The sequence below is a fragment of the Amborella trichopoda genome, chromosome 9, assembly GCF_054954075.1.
Source record: "Amborella trichopoda isolate Santa Cruz 75 chromosome 9, AtrichopodaSantaCruz75HAP2 v2.0, whole genome shotgun sequence".
Taxonomy (NCBI): domain Eukaryota; kingdom Viridiplantae; phylum Streptophyta; class Magnoliopsida; order Amborellales; family Amborellaceae; genus Amborella; species Amborella trichopoda.
In genome coordinates, this window is record NC_142344.1 from 51,385,492 (window position 1) to 51,410,727 (window position 25,236).

General features: G+C 36.8%; 2 protein-coding genes across 27 annotated transcripts in view; both read right to left on the reverse strand.

The window, feature by feature from the left end:
• The window catches only part of LOC110006506 (S-adenosyl-L-methionine-dependent methyltransferases superfamily protein), a 33,929-nt gene extending 22,624 nt beyond the window's left edge, over positions 1-11,305 (reverse strand). For 8 of the 26 annotated variants that reach the window (XM_088845873.1, XM_088845872.1, XM_088845871.1 and 5 more), the window contains exons 1-5: positions 10,840-11,259; positions 9,180-9,375; positions 8,504-8,586; positions 8,281-8,341; positions 7,699-7,814 (exon numbers count right to left, since the gene is read on the reverse strand). In XM_088845873.1, the coding sequence (XP_088701999.1) occupies positions 7,699-7,814; positions 8,281-8,341; positions 8,504-8,586; positions 9,180-9,375; positions 10,840-10,927 (544 nt within the window). In that variant the 5' untranslated portion in view covers positions 10,928-11,259. Of the gene's footprint in view, positions 1-5,651; positions 7,815-8,280; positions 8,342-8,503; positions 8,587-9,179; positions 9,376-10,558; positions 10,685-10,839 lie in introns of those variants that run through there. The other 18 variants (XM_088845868.1, XM_088845867.1, XM_088845866.1 and 15 more) reach the window with 9 other exon arrangements.
• Positions 11,306-17,477: 6,172 nt separating this feature from the next.
• SHD (Chaperone protein htpG family protein) lies at positions 17,478-24,897 on the reverse strand. Its single transcript, XM_006851849.4, has 15 exons — positions 24,798-24,897; positions 24,101-24,227; positions 23,575-23,728; positions 23,272-23,352; positions 23,014-23,125; positions 22,775-22,901; positions 22,509-22,647; positions 21,250-21,367; positions 20,875-21,077; positions 20,513-20,725; positions 20,138-20,303; positions 19,900-20,032; positions 19,662-19,812; positions 18,852-19,256; positions 17,478-18,026 (listed from the first exon to the last, which is right to left on the reverse strand). The coding sequence occupies exons 1-15, from the start codon at positions 24,862-24,864 to the stop codon at positions 17,766-17,768; spliced, it is 2,457 nt and encodes an 818-aa protein (XP_006851911.2). The 5' UTR covers positions 24,865-24,897; the 3' UTR covers positions 17,478-17,765.
• Between the last annotated feature and the right edge of the window lie 339 nt (positions 24,898-25,236).

The window sequence follows — 25,236 nt, forward strand, 5'->3', positions numbered from 1 at the left end:
GACAATTTCACTACCACTGTCAACGCCATGCCCCCTTAGGCATTGCTGCCTCCAACTTGGGCGTTGGCACTAACAGAGCTGTCGTTCTTTTCTGCCTCTAGCGTTGCCAGCTCCAGTGCTGGCATGGGCATTACCAACGCTCAACGTAATGATTTCATTTTCAATAATTGTCCTTCCAATTTAATGAAAATATTGTTCTTGAGGTGTATGGAGAAGACTTTCTGTAATGTTGCTCCCTGCAATGCTGGCGTTGGCATCATTAACATTGGGTTTTAATCATTCAAACTCAATTATTTGTGCTGCAGAATTACTATTCAATATGTAGGAGTTCGACTAGGGGTGGCATTGGCACCACCAACGTTGCGCTCTCGTGACGCTTCGGGCCTCGTTTCCCGACAGGTCATCAAGCCGGTGGTTCAGATAAACATTTCAGACACTGTTGCTGACGGCGTTGCCACCTCCATCTTGAACGTTGGAGGCCCCAACTCTGTGCTCCTGGGGATTTCTGGTGGTCACGCTGACATTGGAGCCCCCAATTTCTGTGGCGTTGGCATCACCCTCACTAGCATTACATGTGGCCTCGCTGGGGACTAAATGATCATTTTTCTGAATGAATTCCCAAGGGCCATAACTCTCAAACCGTACATTGTATTAGAGCAATTCTTGAGCAGTTGAAAAGCTTACGACCTCTACTTTCATTTGGAGTCAAATTTGGGCCCGAATGACTGATTTTTGAAGGGTCCATGAAGCTAGAGCTTCAGGGTGCCAGTTTCCATGGTTCTAGGTGTCGAAATTGTGTATAGGTTGATTTCTGAGGTATTTGGTGAAACTAAGCTCTAATTTTGTGAGATGGCTTAGGGAATCTATGGTGCTAGGTCTTCGGTTCCTTGAGACTCCCTCAGCCGAGGATCGGGTGTCTACAGTTGCCTCTCTTGGTCGCTCATGTTGCACAAGTGCGATACGAGATGAGTGGCAAAAAAGGACACTTGAGATACAGAGCAAGAGAAATACAAAGATGGACAAAATACTTTTAAAGAGAGACATCATTTGAGTATCTGACAACAGCCGGCCTGTGGCGCCTGTGGTCTCTGGGACCTGGAGGTGAGCTTAGCCCATAGGTCAGGGCGATCGCTACCTCCATTTTGTTGGCTAAGGTGGGGGTGTCAGATTCCAAGGAAGACAGAACCCCTGGTGTTTAAAACATAGATTGAAAAGTGGCCCTAAATGAGAAGGCAGAGAATTCCGGTTGAGTAGATTACTACCTCGTGCCCTGGGTGTTTTCAAGGGAATTGACCTATAGATTGGTTGGTTTAGGAGATTTAAGGGATTTTTTAGGGAAATTTGCGAGTTTTAGGGGGGGACTGGAATAGTTTGTATTCCGATCCATGAAACCTTTCTTCCAGCGACGTTCTCTTTGGAGCCAGTCAATCTTAGGGCACATTCTGATCATCATTACCAAGCGTGGATCCGACTCTTTTGTTTTCCAAAATATTTTTAGGAAAATCTTGAAAACAAGGAGAATTTTTTAAAAAAAAAACAGATGTTGATGCCGGATTACAATTTGAACCAAAGAAATTAAAGTTTTTTAAAACAACAAACACCTAATTTTGAAAGGATCCGAATCAGGATTGTCCATTAATTTAAGAAATTGAAAATTAAGAAAAATTAAGGACTCGAAAATCAATAACCTGAAAATTAAGAAATGCAAAAGGAGTATTCTGAAGAAAGGGAGATTTTTTAAACCGAATTTAGTTAAAAGTTTTAGCTCGTGTAACCATGGAGCCAACTAAACAATTTTTTGTCATGCAGTAATGGACATCAAAATTTCCATTTACATGGGATTTGTCATCCATGAAAAATCCACCATACTTGATTTTTGGTTGACACGAGCAGGTATGGCAGTGATCACGTTGGTTAGTCAGAACTACGATTATATCATCCAATTTTTCTTGGAGAATTCATCTTAAATAAAGTTTTTCTTGAACTGTAAAGCTCAGATGAATCCCTTCTTCAATGGTGCTTGTTATATTATAATGGACTGCCGAACGGATATTATGAGAATCCCGTTGGGGTGAATTGAAGGTCATGATTTCATCATTGCATTTTTCTTGGAGAATTTTTCTTTGTAAAGCTCAGCTGAATCCTCTTCTCAATGGTGTTTTACCATATTACAATAGACTGCCCGGAATGGGTATCGCGGGAATCCCATTGCGGTGAACTAAGGGACTAGACTGCTTCATTGTATTTTCCTTGGAGAAGAATTCATCTTTGTAACGCTCAGGTGAATCCTCCTCTGAATGGTGTTTTAGCATATTACCATAGATTACCTCGAACAGGTGTCTCAAGAATCCTGTTCGGTGAACTGTGGGACTTTTACTACATCATTGTATTTTCTTGGAGAATTCATCTTAACAAAATTTCTTAATTGTAAAGCTCAGCTGAATCCTCCTCTCAATGGTGTTTTGCCATTTTACAATAGACTACCCCAAATGGGTATCTAGAGAATCCTGTTGGGCTGATTAACGTTAAGTCTTATTTTCCATTTTTCTGTGAGAATTGATCTTGGGTGAAGTTTCCCATGATTCAATTTCGAAATTGCAAAGCTTAGCTAAATCCGAGATCCTTCCCAAGATGACGTGACCCCCATGTAGCAGAAACAATAAAAAGGTAGAAACAAAGCTTAGAAAGAAGGAACAGGTAAGTATCAAGGCCAGAGGATGCAATCTGGTCCCAGTGGTTCTGGCGTTCGTGACAGCAGTGCTGAGATAATTCTGCGTTGTTGCCGCTAACAAGGCCGGATGTCAATCCCATGCTAGGCTCCCTAGAAAACCAAAGAGAAAAAGAACTAGTGTGGGGGCCAGCAATTCTAGCATTGCCAGCAGCGTCTTGTTCTCAAGACAATCGTTGTTGTTGCCAACTCCGGCGTTGCCCCCGACAAATTTGCCTACTCTGACCTCCTCGAGATCCAGAAAACTCTCGAAATAAAGAAAAAGCAGATTCTCGCCTTATTCTACCCTCGGGCCTAAGGTCCAAGGAGTATGTTTGCGTTTTCGATGCCCCACGAGCTCGACAAGCACCACGGCAGGTGCCAGACTGTTTATACATGAAAATTTCGATAGAGGAAATACAACCTCCGCCTCGTATTCGCATGCAAACTCGTCAATAGAAAGAGTAGAGGATAAGGGTCTCGTCGAATTATAACCCGGACGAGGATTTAGTCGCTGCTCTCATACAGAACCGGTAAAACCGGCTTTAAGGGCGAAGAAATTGAGAATCCGCTAGAATACTTGAAAAGAGTTTTTCGATAAGAAGGGGAGAGATTTGGAGAAAATAAGTTTGAAATAGACTGAAAATAAATGGGAAAAGGAACAAAAACAAACCTTAAGCCAAGCCCCCAAGCCTAGCACCCGGAGTAGACGGCCGGTTCAGAATTGTGCTTGGTACACTGAGTTTTCCAATCCTTTGGAGTCCATCAGGTAGAAGATATTTGTATCAGATGGATTGGTGTATGGTAGTGTCGGAATTTAGGTTTTAGGATGTTGGGATTAGGGCTCAAACTTAGGTCTCGAGGTTTAGGGATTTGAGTCTCGAGTGAGGCAAAGTTTCAGCTGAGGTTCGAAGTCTCTAAGGTTCCCCAAATTCAGAACCCAAGGCCACTATTTATAAAAAAATAGTCCTTAAACAGTATCACAAAGTTTCGAGTCAATCCGGGTTGTCGATTCCGAACACCACCGGTGGCAATGCTAGCGTTGGCGCCAGCAATGCTGCTACGATTGCACCATTAACCATTTGAAACTCACGTCTACAGTGCCATCACTGTTGGTGAATCACTTAGACGTGTTCAAAACATCTTTTTTCATTAATGCAAACACTGTTCTAGTGGTCAAGTGTTGGTTGGGTTCATTGATTGAGAGCATCACTACCGCCAACGCTGGCACTGCCACTGCCAACGCCATGCCCCCTTGGGCACTGCTGCCTCCAACGTGGGCATTGGCACTGGCAGAGTTGTTGTTCTTTTCTATCTCCAGTGTTGCCAGCTCCAACGTTGACATGGGCATCGCCAACGCTCACCATAGTGATTTCATTTTCAATAATTGTCCTTCTAATTTAATGAAAATACCATTCATGAGGTGTATGGAGAAGACTTTTTGCAACGTTGCTTCTTGAATTGTTGTCGTTGGCACCACCAACCTTAGGTTTTAATCATTCAAATTCAATTATTTGTGCTGCAGAATTACTATTCAATATGTAGGAGTTTGACTGGGGGTGGCGTTGGCACCCCCAACACTACGCTCATGATGCTTCGGGCCTTGTTTTCTGGTGGGTCTTCAGGCCAGTGGTTCAGACAATCATTTCGGACATTGTTGCTGACAGTGTTGCCACCTCCATCTTGGGCATTGGAGACCCCAACTTTGTGCTCCTAGGCATTGTTGGTGGTCATGCTGGTGTTGGAACCCCCAATTCCAATGGTGTTGATGCCACCCTCTCTAGCGTTACCCATGGCCTCGCTGGGGACTAAATGATCATATTTGTGAACAAATTCCCACGAGCCATAAATCTCAAACTGTACATCATATCCGAGCGATTCTTGAGCAGTTGGTAAGCTTGTGACCTCTACTTTCATTTGGAGTCAAATTTGGGCCCAAAAGACTGATTTTTGAAGGGTCCATGAAGCTCAAGCTTCAGGGTGCCAGTTTCCATGGTTCTAGGTGTCGAAATTGCGTATGGGTTGATGTTTGAGGTACTTGGTGATACTAAGGTCTAATTTTCTGGGATGGCTTAGGGTATCTAGGTCTTATGTTTCCTGAGACTCCCTCAGCAGGGAATCGGGTGTCTACACTTTTATCCTTGATACCCTTCAAATTTCATCCCATTCTAAGGCCATTTAAATGGCCTTTATATATGATAGGCAGCTTGTCTTGTGTTACCTGTTTGGTTGATGATCCTGATTCTACAAATGGTGGACCACCAATGCTCGGTTCCCTCTACAGCCCCTTTCATTTAGGGGTTTGTTGGCTATGTCCAAGAGTTCTGATTTCTACCCTTGTTGTCAGGAAGATGACGCCTCTTTATCCAGTCCATAGTTCATAAATTTCTGGACTAGCCTAATGCTTAGTTTGGGTTACTTTCTATCAAATTACACCAAAACAGAGAGATATGCTAAGGCGGCACCAAATGATTATGAGTCTTGCCTAAATTGCTAAAGAGTGAGTTGAACCCCAACAAAAAGATTTAAGAGATTCGAAAACAAGACCTCTAAGCATCTCAAATGCCCTGTGGAAAGAGAGCATTTGAACTTCCCCATACAAATATGAAATAAAAACTTAAAAAGGAAAACAATTAACGTGTGGGCAACTCAGTTGCATGGAGGTAGGTGGGCAACTCACATACCTTTTTTGGGGGGGAGGGGAAATATGGATTATTTAGAAGAACACGATTTGGAAGCAAAAGTGGCATCTAAATCTCAACATCCCATGATTGAAACAGATATTTATTGATTTAAACATACAACTTAAGTTGGGAACCTGGGTGGTTTTAAGTGCATATTAGTAAATTTCCCTTTCCTAAGCATATCTGCATGTTGACATTCAGAACTCCACGTATAAGATAGATCTGTTTGGTACTTCTTCCCTGGTTTTCTTACAAAATACTTTTCTTTTACAAAGCATATTTGGATTTCTCATGCAATACTAGGTCTGAGACTGTGGATAACAATTTAGTATGAAAGCTCATGTCCATATGAAGATGGACCCCAACTCTCATATCCATCCATCACAAAGATCTTGAGCACCACCATTTTGCACACAGCACAAGAGATTGCCTTATATCTTCACAGCCTGTTGCCTCCACGGACCATTTCATACTCTTCCACATAATCATGTTGCCCCCAACAAAGGACACTAGCTAGTTGATGAGCGCCCATTTCTAGGTGAACAAATCCAATTAGGACAATAGAAGTTTGATCTACATATATGACCATGCCAAGAGAGAAGAATCCCACCCCCCAACAAATAACTAGAAGTAGACTTAAGATATCTTAAGATCCTAGGGAACCTTTGAAGTGGGTTTCTCTAGATGCATGCACAAAATGGCTACCTATATCACTGTGTATGCCAATTCTCATCTAGTGATGGAAGCTTGGGGCAATAAATCAATGATTAGTCAAAACTCAAAACCCTGTTAGTATTTATTTTGCAATAAATTTGGTGATCCGCCTGGACAAACAGGGTGGAGATTGAGGGTGCAACTACTTGCACAAATCTATTGCCCCAAACATTACCTCACCTCAGGGTGATCTGAACCTTATACATATGCATATTGCTTCATTTTGTTAATATGAGGTTGCGGCCTAACTCAGCTAGGAAAGAAAAAATGAAAATATTAAGGCTTGCTGGGTAATGTAAAGGCTATATCTTTTCATACTAGTGCTAGTTTAAGCTTCAATGGGAAGCAAACAATATTTTCAAGGAAGGTAATACTGAAATTCAGTTGCCGTCTGCATCTAGGCTGCATAATTCAGGGATGCCATTTTAGAAAACTTGCAATAAAGAATTACTAGATGAATACTTAGCATCATATATTCTTCTAAATTTGCATAACTGTATAGGCTGGCCAATCTAGAGCAGAAATCTTCAATTCCCACAATCTCAAGGTAAATCATAACAGGATCACATGATGCTAAATGCCCACTGCAAACAACTGAGCACCCACTTCTATGTAGATCAGATTTCGCAGATTGATGATATTCATCAATGGAGAATTCATGTTCAAAACAACATTGAAAGCCAAGCATATCTAATTCCAAAAATCTGTAAGATCATTTCCCATGTCTTACATGTGTCCATTCCATAGATTTGTGGGAATTAGTGGGTATTATTCTTCTCAGGAATCAACCTATGACGGGACCGTTTTCATCTCATAAATAGATTAATTTATGATAGTTTCTTCCAGTCACAGAAACATACTACTTGACAGAAACACACATTTCAACATCCATTGGAGTTCTTTATGGAGAAGGCTTAATTGATGTAGGGGTTCCTGCTTTAATAGGAAGCAATTATCTGATTACCATGTTTATTCATACATGCATAACAGACATGATGCCAATATTAACATCAAGATATACTGTGAGCTAAAGCAATTAACTTAAGAAACTCAAAAACATGCAAAACTGAAGAAATGTGCATGCATGTATCAGAACAGGGGTATCATGTCATTTCCAGAATAAATAGGCTAATTCTTATACAAGATAGATTTTAGAAGTAACAATCAAGGTAGTTCTCTAAGAAAGCCAGAAAATCGTAGTTCAGAGTCCATAGATAGAAACAACAAATTCCTCAACATTCACGCATAAGCTAGTATTTCTTGTTACTTTTTTTTTTTGAGAAAGTGCGAGCTTCATTAAGATAATGAATAAAAAGTACAAAACAAAAGGAAAACCAAAAAAAGAAAGCACCCCAAAGGGCTTGTATTTCTTGTTACTTAGTCGACAGAAAATGAGCTCCCAACCATTACTACACGAAAACGAATACAAGAACAAAGGTTATATCGATATATTTGAATTCAGGCTTCGGCTAGACTGGTGAGTGTATTGATGATTGCAATACTACATCTGAAGTTCGAAACATACCACTCAACTTGCTCAAAAGAAAATTGTATTGATATATTTGTACCTGACAACAGCAAACATCAGGATACAATTAACGACTTGAGGATTTCCATCGGATATGACAACTTCTTGGGGGTCTGAATTTGCTGCAATTGCTAATCCAGCTAATCCATAGCCTGACCCAAGCTCTAAAATCCTTTTGTTCCTAGTTGAATTAAGAATAAATAAAATAAAATGCATGGGTATTCATAATCATAAAGTGCCATCTCACAAAACCTACAGCTACAATGATTTCAGATGAATGCCTTCAAATCCACAGATTAGACCAACCAGTTCAATCAGAATGGACCAGAATTGGTCTAACACGTGTCGCGCCCAACCTTTAAAACTAATTAAATGCATAAATCAGATCAAAAGATGTCGAATTGTGCTGAACCAGGTTGAAGTATGAACTCGCTATCTGATCATATTTCTCCATATTTTCATTTATCAATGGAGCAGTCTAACTGGATTAAATTAAAACCAGACGTTCCTTCTCTGGTTCAACCTCTTGTTTGGTTTCAAAACATTGGCTCAAAAATACTATTAGGCTATAGAAAATTGGGAACAAAAATTTCCATAAAAGAAAGAAAATTGCCACAAGATACCAATATTGGAGGCATTCTAGATACCTGAACATGCCACTATGAGTCAAACAAAAATATGTAAGGACATCCTCTGAAGGCCAAATACCTGAAAATATGAATAAATCCATAAGTAGTTTGAATATTGCATAACTTACTCATAGTAGGCTATGAAAAGAAACTAATAATAGAATAAGCACCATGGCAAAAAGAAGAAAATTACAAGGGATCTTGTCAATGTAGAACCTCATAAAGCATCACAAAAACTTACAAACTAGTCCAGTGTTGTCAACTTCATTTGTCTTACAAACCTCAAAGTCATTCTTCAAGTCCAAAAACTTCTGTAGCCTTTGGCTGTGTACAGATCCCTCAATTAGTCAGCGATCAAAACATACCCAAACATAGATGCTTAATTAACCTATAATTTGCACTTTTAGAGAGTTGACAAATATAGAAGATAAAAGAAATAAAACACAATAACACTTCATCATATTCATCAATAAATTTTGATGATATCTTCTTTTAGATACCGCACTTTTGCAATGGATATTAAACTAAGCCAAATCATACTTCCAAAACAATCCCTCCAATACATTAAGTTTGCTTATTCCTGTGTATTTTTTGTTTCGGTACAGTATTCTAGAATCTAACCATAAGTCTACGGAATCATGACCACCAATTGAAATGATGTACGTGATGTAGAGACAGAGGGACCCACCAACAACAGGACGTGACTCCAATGATAGGTCTCATTCCGTCTCCATCCCCATCCAATATCATTGATGGTGATGACAATGGGCCAGAAATTTCAATGAGCCATTAGATTGTGGTATACCTGACCTTTTATTTTGCACATATATACAATCTAGATGGATCAAATCACCAGAAACATAAATGTGTACATATATAGAAATGAATAGAAACATACGACAGAAATCCAAGCTTACATTAGAACAAGTCTTGGTGTTCTGCCTCCAGGTAAGTGGTAGCACACATAAGCATCTCTCTTTTCATCCAACTCTTTCAGATTAACCAAATTATTTGAACAAAAGGTATGGCCCTCAAGGATATGGGAAAAAATTAAGTTAAATCCGCGTTCAGCCCTCCTAGAAACACATTTTATTCTCTCTTCTGATGGAAAATCTGCAATACACCACAATACTTTAAAGTATTTCATAAGATACTGGTAACTAGCTTTGAACAACTTCTTAAAAGAATAAGTCATTGTATCTAATTTGAGAATAACCAACAGCAACTAAAATATAGTTGACAACCATAACAAAGTTTCTAGAACAATGGAAACTTTCCAAAAAGAAAGAAGAATCTATTAAGGCTGGCAGAGAGCATAATTTACCTTTTAATAAAAGATTATAATGCACCAAAATAAAATTATAGCATATATTGCTCAAAGCTCATATGGCTAGTTGTTGTTCACAGGTAACTGTAAATAGTTATTCATTTGCGTAATACACCTCAGATGATTACTGTCAGTGCTCAGATTAGCTAAGCAGCAGGAATATAAAATTCTTTACAGTATAGATTACAGTTGAGTCCACAATAATAGTGGTCTAAAATGGTTGTAAAACAGCTGCTTATACAAAGGATTCCTGATTTATTCCACGATGTCTTAAATGAGCCTTAGCTAAAACTGTGCATGTTGAACCTTCTTTCATCAAGTTAAATATATAATATCGCTTTTGAGTTCTGCACGAAGAGGTGACCTTGTAATTTTGACACAAAGATCATTCACAAGAAGACAATATCATTTGTGCATTGACCGCTAATAAGCTCAATGATCTATGCTGGCTTCCAAATTAATTATTTTAGGTATAACAAACTTTTTTTAGATAGTAATCATGGCACCAAAAATAATAAGATTAACTTAAGAAAAAAGTTTATATAAGGTGTCAACCTGATAGTGTAGAAATATGATGGACTTCAAAAATCCACTCCAAAAAGTTGTCCCGATTTTGAAAAACCTTGCCCTTAATCATCGGAACCTCGAGATGTATAGAAATGACAAAAAAAGTATTTCAAGTCTTAAAAGTAGTGCATCTTGTAACAAATTATCTAGACTACCTATTTTCAAAATTGTTAAGTGCTTATAGATATGATTGATGGGCACAATTATTGGAGCTTTAAATTTCAGAATTAGGGTATTAAAATAAACGTTTAGGTTATCTAAGGGTTTTTGATATACGAACTGCATCATTTGTCAAGATTTAGAGGTGTAACTTACTTGTTCAAGGTTGACACCTTATACAAACCACACCCTAACTTAAATTTCACAAGGAGTATCATGGGTACTATAATTTTGAATCCTCACCCAAATCCAATCCTCTTCTATTATCACTTAAATCATAACTTCTTTCCATATCCTCTTTTATTATCTCTGAAATCATAATTTTGCCACAGAAGTGATTTATGAGCCAATTGAAACATCAGCGAAAAACTGCATCAGATTCACATGTAAAATACCCCAAACCAAACAAAGTTTCAGAGCAAAGCCCCTTAAAGATTGCAGAAACTTTCAGTATAGAAAGATTCAGGAAAGAAATATATTATCAAGCAAAAAGAAAAAGAAAAAATGGGAGAGGTGAGACGAACTTGTGGAAGCAGAGAGAAAAGCCCGTCGTAGAATGGCCCAACGCAGAGAAGCCACCTTAGAAGAAGAGGAGGAGGAAGCACTCTCCATAATCACTGGTTTTTACAAGGAAAAAAATCTCTCAGAGCGCCGATTACATGGGATCACCAACCTTACCAGGTGTTCGTGAGGTCCAAACAACTTGGATTTGTAGAATACAGAAAAATTTATTAATCCCTTCACGGGTAATCGAAAAATCTTTTGGGCGACTCTTTTTACCCAAAAATTCAGTGATTCACCTCCTACTAAACTACAAAAAAAAATCTTTAAAAGTAGCTAAAACACTGTAGCTTATCTTTTGCAACCAAAAGCGCTCTTTTTCAAACAAAATCGTATATATATTTAAATTTCAAAAATTATACACTAATCCATCTTTTTCGACTAAGAGCTAAAACCCCATCTTCTTCTATTAGTAGCTAAAACATGGCCGCTTCTAAAAAAAAATTTACCTATAGTTTATTTCTAGATATTTCAAATTTATTTTTTTGGGTTATTTGCTAACATCAGTTTGTTTTTTTTTTGGGCTTTATTTTTTTTATTTTTTTTTGCTATTATTTGCGAATAAATTTGAAAAACTTGAGTTCACTCACAGATAATCATCAAATCAGTGTGCTTGAATTTTTTTGTTCAGAACTTTTTAAAATTAATTTACCTCTTCAATCTCCTCTAATGCCCCAACATAATTTGTCCTCCAATACGTCTCATTTAGTCATAAAGCTTTCTATCTTGCTAGCCAAATTTCTCCAAACTTTTTTTTTCTTTTAAAATTTACCCATGAAAGTTTTTTGGAGAGACATGATCGAAAAGCTTTAGCACAAGAAAAGAAAACATAAAAAATATGGCTTATCATAATAAAAGTATGTTATTCCAAAGTGTTAACATCTTGAAAACATGCGATTCCAAGTCAAGATGCAAAGGCATACAAAAAGTGTGGCTAATTCTTATGCCTGTTGCAATTATAAAGTTTAAAGTACATACTAATAGGGATAAAGTTTAATCTACATATTAATAGGGATTGTATGCTCAACCATATTTTGGGTATAAAGCCAAAAAAAAGAAAAAAAAAAAAAAAAAGGTTGGTAATGCATTTCCCATATTTCTTCGCGACATAGCCAAACAGAAACAATGTATTTCCCATGTTGCATTTAAAGACTACTCAAACAGTGTAAATTCAATTGCAGGTAATGTATTGTCACTGATTGGGTAGTATTTAGATGCAACCTTGAGAATACATTGTTATTGTTTGGTTATGTCTGGAAGAAATATAGGAAATGCATTACCAATATTTTACGAGCACGTTCCTATAAACTATGATTTCTTTCCTTTTTGTCACAAAATTCTACTAAAATGCAAAATTATCATTTCCTTCTTTTTTGTTACAAAATTCCACTAAAATACTGAATTAAAATCATCATCACACCATTCCAAAAAGATTTTTAATAATAACATTATCATCATTCCAAAAAGATTTTCTAATAATAACTTGTACCATTTTACAGTCATGACACTATTTCCTACTTATTTTGAGTGCCTTTGACACTTATATGCAATCACATGTTTTCTAATACGACATTGGTTTCAGCATGATAAATCATTGGAACAATATGATTGGAATAACATGATTTTATTATGAAGCTTTATTTTTTATAGAAGTCTTTCAAATTGTCTCTCTATATAATTTCAAATAAACAATAAATTTATGATACTAAATTCAAAATCGGTAGGGTAGGAGTTAAAAAATGGGCAGAAGTTTGATTAGTAAAGTAGAAGGTTTAGTAATTACAGTATAAAATTTTGAAGTATCGGAAGAGACTAAAGAGGTATGTTATTTCAATTGAGATTTTAGTGATTTCTTATGAGGATTATGTTGTGTGAAAATTTTTATTATGATTGTAATGTGTAATTTATCATTGATTAAGAGAACAAGGTTAAAAAGGGAGGGATTACATTTTTTATTAGGATTGTGTCATTGATTACTGATTTTTTTTTTTTATATAAAACAACTTATGCCTTCAAATAAGGGGACAACCTTAAAAAAGGAGGGATCACCTAGTTATTATAAAGAGAGAAGGCGTAGAAGATTTTTTTAATCAAGAATAAACAAAAACGCACGTCAAAGATTTCCCAAAATTACACCTTACGCTCGTAATAGATTTTTCACGTATCACCGCTCGTAATGGATTTTCTCATTTTTCTGATAAATATCATGTAATCTCTTTCCATTTCTTTATGATTAAGTGTACCCAAACGACCTTAGTAAAAAAAATTGTTGTACAGAAAACGTATTTTTGGCATCGAAAGGGTTGCCCTCCAATTAAAATTAAATCCAATGGTCTAAATATTTTTCTCCATAAAATTACCATTTTCACTTTTTGAAATTTATTTTTTACATATTCATGATCTCCATGTTAGGGATTATGTATTCCTTAAAGGTCCATAATCAATCGAAAATATATATTTTTATAAATACGAGTCTTAGGACTCATAGAGACTGTGTCCTTTAGTAAATGTGTTGTTCGGTGCACTTTGGCTTCTTACACTTCTCTATATATGCATGGACAAATTTTATTTTATTTTCTTTTTTCATGAATTGAATTTCATGCAATAAAGGCATGGTATTTTTTGTTTCCTATGACACAATTTAATCGGAATCTCCTCTGCAATGAATGGAATCTTTGGGGATAGATTCCACACAAGCCGGCCCAAATTCTATTTTGGAGGATGTGAGGACAACCCAAAACACCTCTTGATATTTAGTATCTGAGTTACGACGAGAGGCTGAGAAGGCCTCAAGAGAAAGAAGAACGAAGAAAAAAGACAGAAAGGAATTACAATTTGGTTGTTTTATCTGCTAAAGAATTCCTTTTTCTATTGACATGGACGATTCCTTTCTCTATTGACATGGACGAAAAAAACAAGTCTCCCCCTAAGATGTGTGTGAATCTCTGCCATTGCACCAGCCAATTTCCAAGGGATAGAAGAAGGAATATTGCACCATTTAATCACATTTAAGCAATCTCCTTCAATCGCAGCCTGTTTGATAAAGTTCTCAGGTTTAAGAACACCAAACTTAAGGCTAAGGAGCTCTGCCTCGATTGCTTGGCAAGGTGCAACATTCCATTTAAAAGTCTAAATAATGTCACCCTTGTCATCTCTTAGAACCCTTCCATACCCCACCGTTATGCATTATTCCTAACACTTCCATCAGAGCTTTGTTTCATCCATGGGGGTCTCCATAATGCCAGTCTCCTTACTTTGTGCTTTTTCAAGAATAACAATTGATGGAAGCTCAACTCAAATTGTTCTGTAGGGACATTCTTGAAACTAACTTGTGTTTGCACCCAATGTTCAATATCTTTGAAAATAGCCTGTTTGATAGATCCCTCATCTATAAATTTCTGCTCAAATATTCTAGAGTTCCTATCTTTCCATATATGCTTTATTATAGCTGCCATAATGATTTTCCAAAGGGTCATACACCAAATTTAAAGAAGGGCCTATAAGAAATTTGAGTAAGCAGCTGATGCCCAGGTGCACTGTCTTCTCAAGAACCCACCTCCACAACTTGGGGGCTTATTCACAATGAATGTAGAGGTGGTCATTGGTTTCAGCTGACACTCTGCAAAGAATACATCCATTAACCAAGATCATCCCCCTTTCTTACAGTTTCTCAATGGAAATTGTTCAATCTCTACTTGCCAACCACAAAAAAACTTTAACTAGATGAGGAGTCAAAAACCCAATACTTTTAAAGATCTCCCCCTATTATGGAAGTATCTATCATGGCTCATAATTGCATATAGGAACTTCACCATGAAATTTCCCCCTGGATCTAAATCCCAAATGATTCTATCTAGAAATGGCCCTAAAGTAATTGAAGCAATCTGCAAATTGCAGAGCAGCATGATGTTGGATCCCTAACACATCCCACACGACTTGGTGTCCCTCACCTGATACCACCTCTTCGACAAGGCAACTCTTATTAGAAGGATATGAGATCTTCAATGTGTTCACCTACCCTCTTAGTGGACCAGAACTTAAGCCTTACTTCCATCTCCAACAAGCATTTTCACATGAGCGATGAACCTTAGTTTGACCCTTTTTTTCTATTTTTGACAAGAGCTTTGGTTTGACTTTTTGAATGTCCCTCTATACCATTGAGATCCCCTTTTGCTTTACCTTAGTCAAGAAACCTTATTCATCTGTACCCTATTAATTGAAAAGCACTTTTTCCATAAATGAAGATTCCATGTTGCGAGCCTCCACCACCACTAGGCCATTTAGAGCCTCATTGCAATGTCTTAACCCTAAGCCTCCATCCTGTTTGGGCAAGCAAACTTCTGACCACTTAACAAGATTGAACTTCCTCTTTTCTGGAATTACACTTCGAAAAAGGTTACTCATTAACTTCTTCAATTTAGAGATAACCAGCATTGTAGTTTTGATTAGGGAGAAATAATAAACTACAAGATTTGACAGAGTGGCCTTAAGAAGCGTAATTCTACCTCCAAGTGACATGTATCTGATCTTCCAAGCAGAATCTCTTAAAATAAGGAAGTCCCAAGCAGCTAAGTTTAATCTATCATCTACCAAAGGCAAACCCAAGTACTTCATTGGAAGATCATCAACTCCATATCCAATCCAAGAGGCCCACTCTCTGATCTCTGTTTCACAAGTATTAAAAATGATCATGGGGACAGAGAGTAAGAAAGAGTGAGCGTGTGGCATAGCCAGTGTTTGACATGACCTGCCTTTTACATCACCATCGTTCATTACAAGGAGCTATATTTAAGATCATATACTTTCCAGTGATATAATGAGGTTTACCTTTAACTCATGGAACCAAAGCAACTTAGGCAAAGTATACTCCAATCCATGTTTACATCTTGATTGGATATAAATAGCTTGCACGACTGTCCGGTTTTAATAATGGATGGTTGGTGAGCATCATTTCTCCGTACAATACCCATTAAAAACTTTAGACATTGAGTCGAGGAATGATGCTTCCCGATTGTCGGGTGCTAACATTTGACTTTTGAGAAGGACATTTATATTGAAGAAAAAAAATCTATATAGTCTATTTTATTTTTACGATGTTGATTTCATATTATATTAAAAAACATGTTAGTTTTTTATAGTCTTAAAAGACATATCAAATCTACACTATCTAACTAATAAATGATATAGATATAACTTCCAAAAATCCTTAGATCCCGTATCCAACTAATAGATGGTATAGATATAACTTCAAAAAATCCTTAGATCCTCTATCCATCTCCAAGATGATTTTTGGGGTACTGTAGTTTAGTAGTTTGTTGCGATAAACAAAGTGACCCATTAAATTCAAGTCATGTAAGCACCAAAATTGTTGCAAGGAATAGTCATGGAAGTTTTCATCAATATTTCAAAAGCCAGATTATTCGAGGGAATCGGCCTTCTAGAATCCAATCCAGAAACGGCCTTCTGAAAATTTAGTTAGAATCAGAATTACCGATCCGAGTCAACATACGTAACCAATTCTCGTAGATTCTCTGGTAGGAGAATCAGCCCAAAATAGAATTAAATAATAATTTTAATTTTAAAAAAATAAAAAACAATAAAAAAGTAAACTATGAGGGTCAAGGTGAACCAAGTCAATCTCTACCCTTTCCAAGTCAATTCCTAAACCTTTCCAAGTCAATTCCTAAACCTGATTGGCAATTCTCGATCCAAATTAGGCAAATTTTGAACCATTCGTTTTCAACTTTTCACTAGATCAATAGAAGGAAATTGGAATTGCAAAGTGTTTTAGAGAATTGTTTTATCTCAAGTTTTAGAGAGGATGTTGCCATATGGGAGTTGGAATTTGATGGTCTCGATAAAATCAGCGTATGATATTTCATTTCATGATCGTATAAGATGAAATCAACGTTTTTTAAAAGATATGGAAAATCCCTCGAGGGCTTTGATGCTCTAAACAATTAAATTAAAACACATCTTAAAAATTCAGTAGTAGAAGTTGTTTCAATGCTGAGAAACCCTCAAATTCATCATTTTGACCTGGACATCAAAAAAAAGAAAGAAAAAAAAAAAATCATATCTTGCAAATAATACACCTTATATCGTATTATTTATACCGTCAATTTTCAAGATTTTCAAATATTCATAGATATGTATATTATTTTTGAAGCTTGAAATTTCATAATTAAAGATAAAAATATATTTTCAGGCTATCATAAAGATTCTTGGAGCTGAAACAACGTCTTTCAACAGTATTTGAAGGTGCGCTTTACTTTGATTGTTTACGACCTTTAACCATATACCAATACCACTTGAATTTTCCCGTGACCTTCACTACCACCAAGTGTTCATCGAGTACAATTCCCAGGACTCATCGTTTTCAAAAGCCATGCATTAATGCTGGATACGATTTACAAGTTCTGCATTAATGCATAGGCCAACCAAAAGCTCATATATGAATGCCAAAACTCCATGAGAAACTCAAACTAGATTAGGCAGGAAGCACTGAATTTCAACAAAAATGATTTATCTAATTTATTGGTTTATATGATTCCTTTCCTATTTATGGGCTTCCATGAATGAACATACTGTAGTCACATCCTGAAGCCTAAATTCATAGCCTGCATTATCATTCTCATGACATCATATAGAAATGCAGCAAAAGCAATATTCAGAATATATCAGGTACGAAATTGATGGAACACCAAAACTTCACTATGATTACAGGAAACATAGAAAAAACCTACGCCAAATATGTCTAAAACCAAGAGGCGGTAAAACGTGAGAGCCTTCATGGGCTCTCATAAGGGATCTAATCAAAATATTTCATCACAGAAGGTCCCAAAACCACATTTTGCTTTATGGGTTTCCCTCTCTCTCTAATATTAGTTTACAACTCATCCTTTGAGTATACTGATTTCGGAGCCTCTTCGGCTTCAGGGTTGGCCTCTTTGGTACTGGCCTCAGGAGTCTCAATTTCCTCCTCTGCATCATCTTCCTCTTCGACCGTTGCATCAGGACTGATTTTAAGGCTGGATTTCACTGAATTATAAATGCTGGATGCAAATTCTTTAGGTTCACTGAGCATGAAACCGCTCTCCATTAGAGCAGTTTGGTACATGAGCTTTGCAGTTTCTTTAACATTTTCATCCTGCATTTCGAATTCAAATAAATTAAAAACTAGAATCATCATTCAAGGCTGACATTTTACAGCCTCATAAAATATTGACAAGTTTTGACAATAGCCAAATAAATAAAACTACTATCATCATTCAAGGCTGACATTGTACAGCCTCATAAGAAGATTCGAACAATAGAGAGACAAATTTAGCTTTCAAAATTTTGGTTTCTCATTAAAAATGAATTCCATGAAAATATTCAGATGAAAATTAATGAAACATTAAAAAGGACAAATGAGAAGTCCAGAAAATAAGAGACCAGAAATGGAACAAAAATAAAAATAAAATTATCGCAATCCTGTTTTTCCTGAATTTGAATTTACTGAATTCTCACTTTACATAACTTTTTAAGTTTGCATTTAGTAGAATAACTTTTTCCCAAGAAATTTACAGGATCCCTGAGAAACAACAAAAAAGAAATCATAAATAAGGAGACTATATTAGAAATGAATGCACCATGGAAAACTGCGTCCATTGGGAACATCACACTCATCGAAAGGTGGGCAATCATAGAGAGTTTGCACACACTGAAACGAGACCCTGAAAGAAGACATCACTGCAATGCAGGAACCATAGTCTCGCCATCACTATCCATCTATCATAGGAAAGTGATGATATCAATGGAGTATATCTTTCCAAGATCCATCTAAAGTTCCCCATGAAATTAAAGGAAATTTCCATCTGTTTTCAAAAAATTTATCATATTTTAAAAGATATGTCCAACTCAAACTAGAAAATATTAACATTTGTACCCATGGCTTTAGGATAAACAATCATTTTAATCCAAAATTAAGTACCTGAGGATCAACAGCAACTCTCTCTCTGAGCTCCTTAATGATGGGATGCCTAGAGTTGATCTCGAGCACTCTCTTCCCACGCATGTAAGCTTGCTTATTAGCATCAGAGAGAGTCTGAGACTGCATAATCCTTTCCATGTTGGCACTCCACCCATATTTTGAAGTCACCACAACACACGGGGTGTTGTCCAAACGGTTGCTTATCTTCACAGAGTCTACATTGTCACTTGGGAGGACATCCTTCCACCAGTTTGTGAGCTCCTTGAACGATTCCTTAGTCTCCTTGATCTTTGAATCCTTCCCCATTTTAAGACCTTCCTTTGATATGTTTTGGAATTTCTTGTCCTCGTAATCCATCAAGTATTGCATCAGGTACTCATCTACTGGATCAGTGAAGAAGATAACCTGCAAGAGAGAGAGAGAGACAGAGAGATGCAAGCAATAAGATTAACATGAGATGGAGAGAGAATAAGACATGTCTCGCACATTCCACTCCTTGCTAGTCTAATGCACAAGCGGAGAGTTAGATTTAGGGCAAGTATACTACAATCCACTTGCCTAGGGGGAAATGGTACAATAGAGGGGCATCAATATCTAATGAACTTGTAGGATAGAGTAGCAGAGTGCAACAAACATCTTTGCCAAAGTGATGTTCTGGCGGATCCCACTTTCTTCATCACCATCCATCATTCCAATGATTGGTGATAACCCAGTGGACTAACAGTTTTATTGTCTATTGGACTATGGACAATAGTATATTATCCCAGCCCTACACAGCTAGAATGAGATATCATAGGGGATTTCCTATACCTCATAGTTCTTTTTAGTAAGTCTCTCAAGGAATGGGGATTTCTCAAGCTGCTCCTTGCTAGATCCCGTAATATAAAATATATCCTTCTGTCCAGGCTTCATTCTTGAAATGTATTGATCTAATGATGCGAGCTTACCCCCTGATTTTGTGCTGAAAGGATATGAGGTCACATTTTAGCCATGGAAGAATGTAATAAGCACAAATGACATTAATATGCAAAGGAAATTCACATTATACCTCTCAAATCTTAGAAGCTTTGCAAGCCTATTCCGGTTAGTAGCATCCTCGATTATACCAAGCTTTATAGACTTTCCAAACTCATTCCAGAACTTAGCATACTGTCCTTTCTTCTCAGTGTCCAATTTGCCATCTGGATGTATAAAAATGGCCATCTAACTCATAATTACGAGAAACCCGAATTGTAATAAAACAATTTTAGTGATGGTGTTTAGATATAATCAAGCAATCATAATACCTGTCTTCTCTTTGTCCTCAGCCTCATCAGGATCCTCATCAGCAATGCGGCGAATCATATCAAGCGCCTTACGGATGAGCTTTTTCTTGATTGTCTTCAAACTGCTATGCTGCTGAAGCATTTCTCTTGACACATTAAGGGGTAGAGTGTCTGAATCAACAAGACCCTGTGAATGAAAAGAAGGCATATTGATCATGACTTTACACCAATCAAGGGTAAAAAGGTGAAATGACCTGAGGTTAAAAAGTCATTTCAAGAAATTAACAGATCCTATGTTTCAAGATTATTGGCCACCTGCATGATTTATGCAGGTGTTCCATGTTCCACGATCCAGGTACTGCCCAGATACTTTCGCTAAATTTTTCCTCTCATTACCTTCAAGAAGTTGAGATACTTGGGAAGAAGTTCTTCAAATTCGTCTGAGATGAAGACCCTCCTCACATAGAGTTTGAGGTTTGATTTGTTGTTGTAGTAACCCTCATAAAGGTCATGAGGGGCCTTAGGTGGTACAAACAAGACTGCCTTGAACTCAACATCACCTTCAGCATTGAAGTGGCTCCATGCCAATGGCTTCTCATCACTGAAATCCTGTTAATAAAGCAAATGGTATCGGAGTTTAAAAGTTTTTCTAAATAGTTCCAGTATATCTCAATAAGCCCAACAAATGACCTTCAGTATATCAAAAAAAAAATTATGGTCACAGCATAGAAATAAAGATCATGATCATGAGTACTTGCCTTTGCAATAGAGTGATAGAATTTTGAATATTCTTCATCAGTGACCTCCTTTGGACTTCGGAGCCAAATGGCCTTGACATCATTCAATAGCTCCCATTCATAGGTTGTCTCCTTCACTGTCTTTGTTTTTGGTTTCTTCTCAGTTTCTTCTTCTTCTTCTGATTCCTCTTCCTCAGACTCCTCTTTCTCTTTGGTGCTGTCAGCTGTTGGCAAGTAGCACGCACACAACAAAAAAAAGGGACAATGTATGAAACCATCCGTTTTCAGTAAATATTACTATGGTTGTAGCAAATAATATACAGGCAATATGCACACAGATAGAAACAAAACAACTGTTCATACTACAGAAAACAGGAAATAATAATTAAAACCTACTTGTTTCCTCCTCATCACTAGATTCATCGTCATCTGCCGGGACCTCAACATCTACCTCTTTGCTTGCCCAAAGATATATTGGAAAATTGATGAACTCCGAATATCTTTTCACAAGATCCTGTCATCAGAGGGATTATTTATAATCAAAAGAACTCTGAAAACATTTTGACTAATGAAAAACCTTTTTTTTTTTCATTAACTGGTAAGGACTCTGACAAACATCACACGTTGGGCCTGGGCTCAAGGAATGCCATAGAATCAGATAATAAGATCCAAACAGAATATTTCAACAGTATATATCATTAAAAAAATTGGGCTTCTTCAACATTTAGACCTTTTCTTTATTAAAAAAAACATTTAGACCTTTTTCTATTGTTTCTTACTCGGACTAAGACTCTGAGGACTTAAAACAGCTTGGACTAGAACAAATATAAAACAGAGACATTTGAAGCACTAAGAAATATGTGAAATGCGTATAATAGATTATTAGTCCCTTTTCATTCCTTTTAGTCCTTTCAAAGTCAAGGATCAACAGGTAACTGTACTTGGAAGAATTTTAGCCTTAACAATAATTTATTAATCATTGTTAAGTTTACTTGAAAGCATTTTAGACTTAACAATGATTCAGAACATTTTCCTTCAAGCATTAATTATTTTATCAAAATAATATTTGAAAAAGTACATTGTCCCTCTATTTTATTTGCAGAGTTGTAAAATATTCAACAATCATGAATTACTGGTGAATGCATAAAACCAGAAAAAGGACTTTTACTTCCTTTCCACACCTTAATCCATACAGCTGGTCCGTTAATCTCATGGAAATTGACAGATAGTACACTCAAGCATTTGCTTTGAAGCAGTTTTAGACATGCATAGCATCTCATCTACAAGCATTCAATATTTTACAGAACTAATATTTGAATTCTTAAAATTTTTTCTTGTTTTCTCCTTTTGTACTAGTTCATAAATACCCAAAAATCCCAATGAAGAGAATTTCCCTAGAAACATTAAGCAATAAGAATAGTTGTGAAAGCAGAAAGTATCAACTCGGATAATCATGATTCATCACAGCAGAAGATTTAGGAAAACATATATTTCATCAATGCAAAGCACAACATTCAAACCATCCCTATTATCAAGAGATAGCTAAAACAATTTTCAATAGATTCAACTTAATAAAGCTCTATACAACTACTAACAGACCCTGACATTAAAGAAGGGAGCATAACTGCCAAGAACAAAATCATGTAAGTACTCACTTTAAGTTTGTCCTCTTGCAAATACTCGCCAGCTTCTTCTCTGAGATGCAGCCTGATCTCTGTGCCCCTGCCAAGTGGTTCATTCTCTGTATCCTCCGTAACAGCAAACAATCCATCTGCTTTTGACTCCCAAATGTATCTAATTCAACAAATGATAAAACCTTAGACACCCAGCATTGGAAATTCAAGAAGCTTTAGCTCCAGGAATATACAAACAGTCACTGGTTAACAAAAGAAAAGCGCTGGACTCAAAGGTTCCAACTTACTGTTTATCATCATTGTGCTTGCTAATGACTTCGACATAGTCAGCTACCAAATACACAGAGTAAAACCCAACTCCAAATTGCCCAATCAAGTTCAGATCACCTCCAGTTTGCATTTTCTCAACAAAAGCTGTATCAAGAGAAAAACAACTTTAGGCCTACCTTCTTCTCCACTATATTTGTCTTCCTATCATTATCAATGGAGAGAACATAAGAGTTTAGGTACTACCCAAAAGACTGACCTGAAGTTCCTGACTTTGCTATGGTGCCAAGGTTCTTTATGAGATCCTCTTTGGTCATACCAATACCTCGGTCTCGAATAGACAACACTTTTTTCTCCTTATCCAACTTGATCTGCAAAAATACCATGGGAAAAAACAAAAGCTAAGACAAACAGAATATAACCAGGGCAAGATTCAGTACACGAGATTTATTGAATTAAGTGTGCAACAGTATATGATCAGATATCACATTTAAGGAATTAATAGTATCATACTGACCAGGATTTCAAGCTTGGTGTTGTCACCTTCACCCAAAATCTCCTTATCAGTGAGGGAAAGGAACCTGATCTTGTCCAATGCCTAGAAATCAACAATGGAAAACATGACGAATTAGAGATTGCTCAAGTTAGCCTGATACAACTATTTCAATAAAAAAAGGTCCCCATGATACTGTTTACTACTACCACCACTACTACTGCACACACAGAACAGAATATATGTATGTGTGCGTGTGCGTGTGCGTGTGTGCGTGTGCGTGTGTGTGTGAGAGAGAGAGAGAGAGAGAAAGAGAGGGAGATTTACATCTGAAGCATTGGAGATGAGCTCCCTAAGGAAAATATCCTTGTTACTATAGAGAGAGTTAATGATAATGTCCATAAGCCTGGAAACTTCGGCCTGGAACTCGAACTTCTCTGCATTACCGCGTAGAGATTTTCGTGACATGGACTCCGCCTCCCTGAAACCAAAGAAAAATCACTTTCTCACTCTTCTTCCACAGTATAAAAGCACCAAAGAAAAACAAAAGGAAATTTGACATCGATTATAAAACAATGAATTGAACAGATTATCGTAGAGCTTCACTATAACAGATAAAAAAAGTAAATAACTCCATTATCAAGCACATCCAAAGATGAAGGAACTCGTAAAGTGAGTGTAATATTGATGGATCCAAACACACAAATTGTAGAGCTTCACTATAACAGATAAAAAAAGTAAATAACTCCATTATCAAGCACATCCAAAGATGAAGGAACTCGTAAAGTGAGTGTAATATTGATGGATCCAAACACACAAATTTGAAAAGGGTAAAAGAGGACAAAAAAATAACCTCTTAGCAACATCTGAATCAGTTGATAAGGCATCAGGTATGGCACCAATCTTTTCCTCTACTTTTGGTGGATCCACAAGGCCTTCTGCACCATTATTTTCCTCAGCATTTGCTTGCAAATGTCGACCTGAAACACGCCATTTCCACATAGAAAAACAACACAAAGCTCAAGCCATCTGATCCTTCAACCAGTGAACTCAAATGCAAATTCTTCTACTTCAATCACTGAGGGAAAAATTTATCCTACACCGAACTAGATCAAAGCATTAATAGCTGAAGAGAACACCACAATTAGCGCTCATTCATCTTGCTCAGAAGTTGATCAAACCAGTACTAGATTAAGAATGTGAAAAAAAAAAAAAAACAGAAATTGCTTGTCTCATCCTATACCGCGCTCGATCAAAACAGTGGCACAAAAAAAAATCAAGCAAGTTCCCTCATTTCACAGTATCACACTAAGGCGAGATCGATCAAGAGAGCAATAAGAGTGAGTAAGTGATCATTTCATCCAAAACAAATAACAGTGAATTAGTGATCATTTCATCCAAAACAGAGCTCCATGAAACCAGTATCAGAAGAAAATGGACACAGTGAGGATGATTCAGATGATTCATTTCACACTAAACATAGCTCGATCAAATGAGCAATGTATATAAATCAGTAAATTCATTTAGCATTTCAGGGAGAAGAAGATTACCTTGATATGGAAGAAGAGCAAGAAGAAATACTAGAAAGATGGCACTGGTCATCGCCCCCTTTCTCATCTTCACTTTCTTTTGCAAACAAGGATCGGAATTAAAAGGAATTACGAGCACTTCTCCCTTATATATTATCCCCCGCTATATTTAGGAACGAATTCTACTTTACCCATTTTACATTCTGCCTAAAACCAGATCATATACTGAAATGACATAAACATCCCATGGTCTTCGTTTCTTTTGTGGTAAGAGTGACCGAGTGTGAGTCATTCGAGTCTATGAGGTATATGGGCAACGTTGTGATTGCTATGAGGTTGTAACTTTAAACGATCCAATTTATATTTGATTATAATATATAATTTTTATGTAAAATATTTTTAAGATTATTTCAAATTTATTTTTATATTTAATTATAAAATTTTAAACATATGAAAATTT

Coding starts and splice junctions, on each gene's coding strand:
- SHD (XM_006851849.4), bottom strand. CDS start 24,864: ATGAGAAAGGGGGCGATGACCAGTGCCATCTTTCTAGTATTTCTTCTT. Junction 20,033..20,137: donor TGAGGACAAAGAGAAGACAG/GTATTATGATTG, acceptor TTATACATCCAG/ATGGCAAATTGGACACTGAG. Junction 18,027..18,851: donor GAGTTGCTGTTGATCCTCAG/GTACTTAATTTT, acceptor TTCGAAATGCAG/GATGAAAATGTTAAAGAAAC.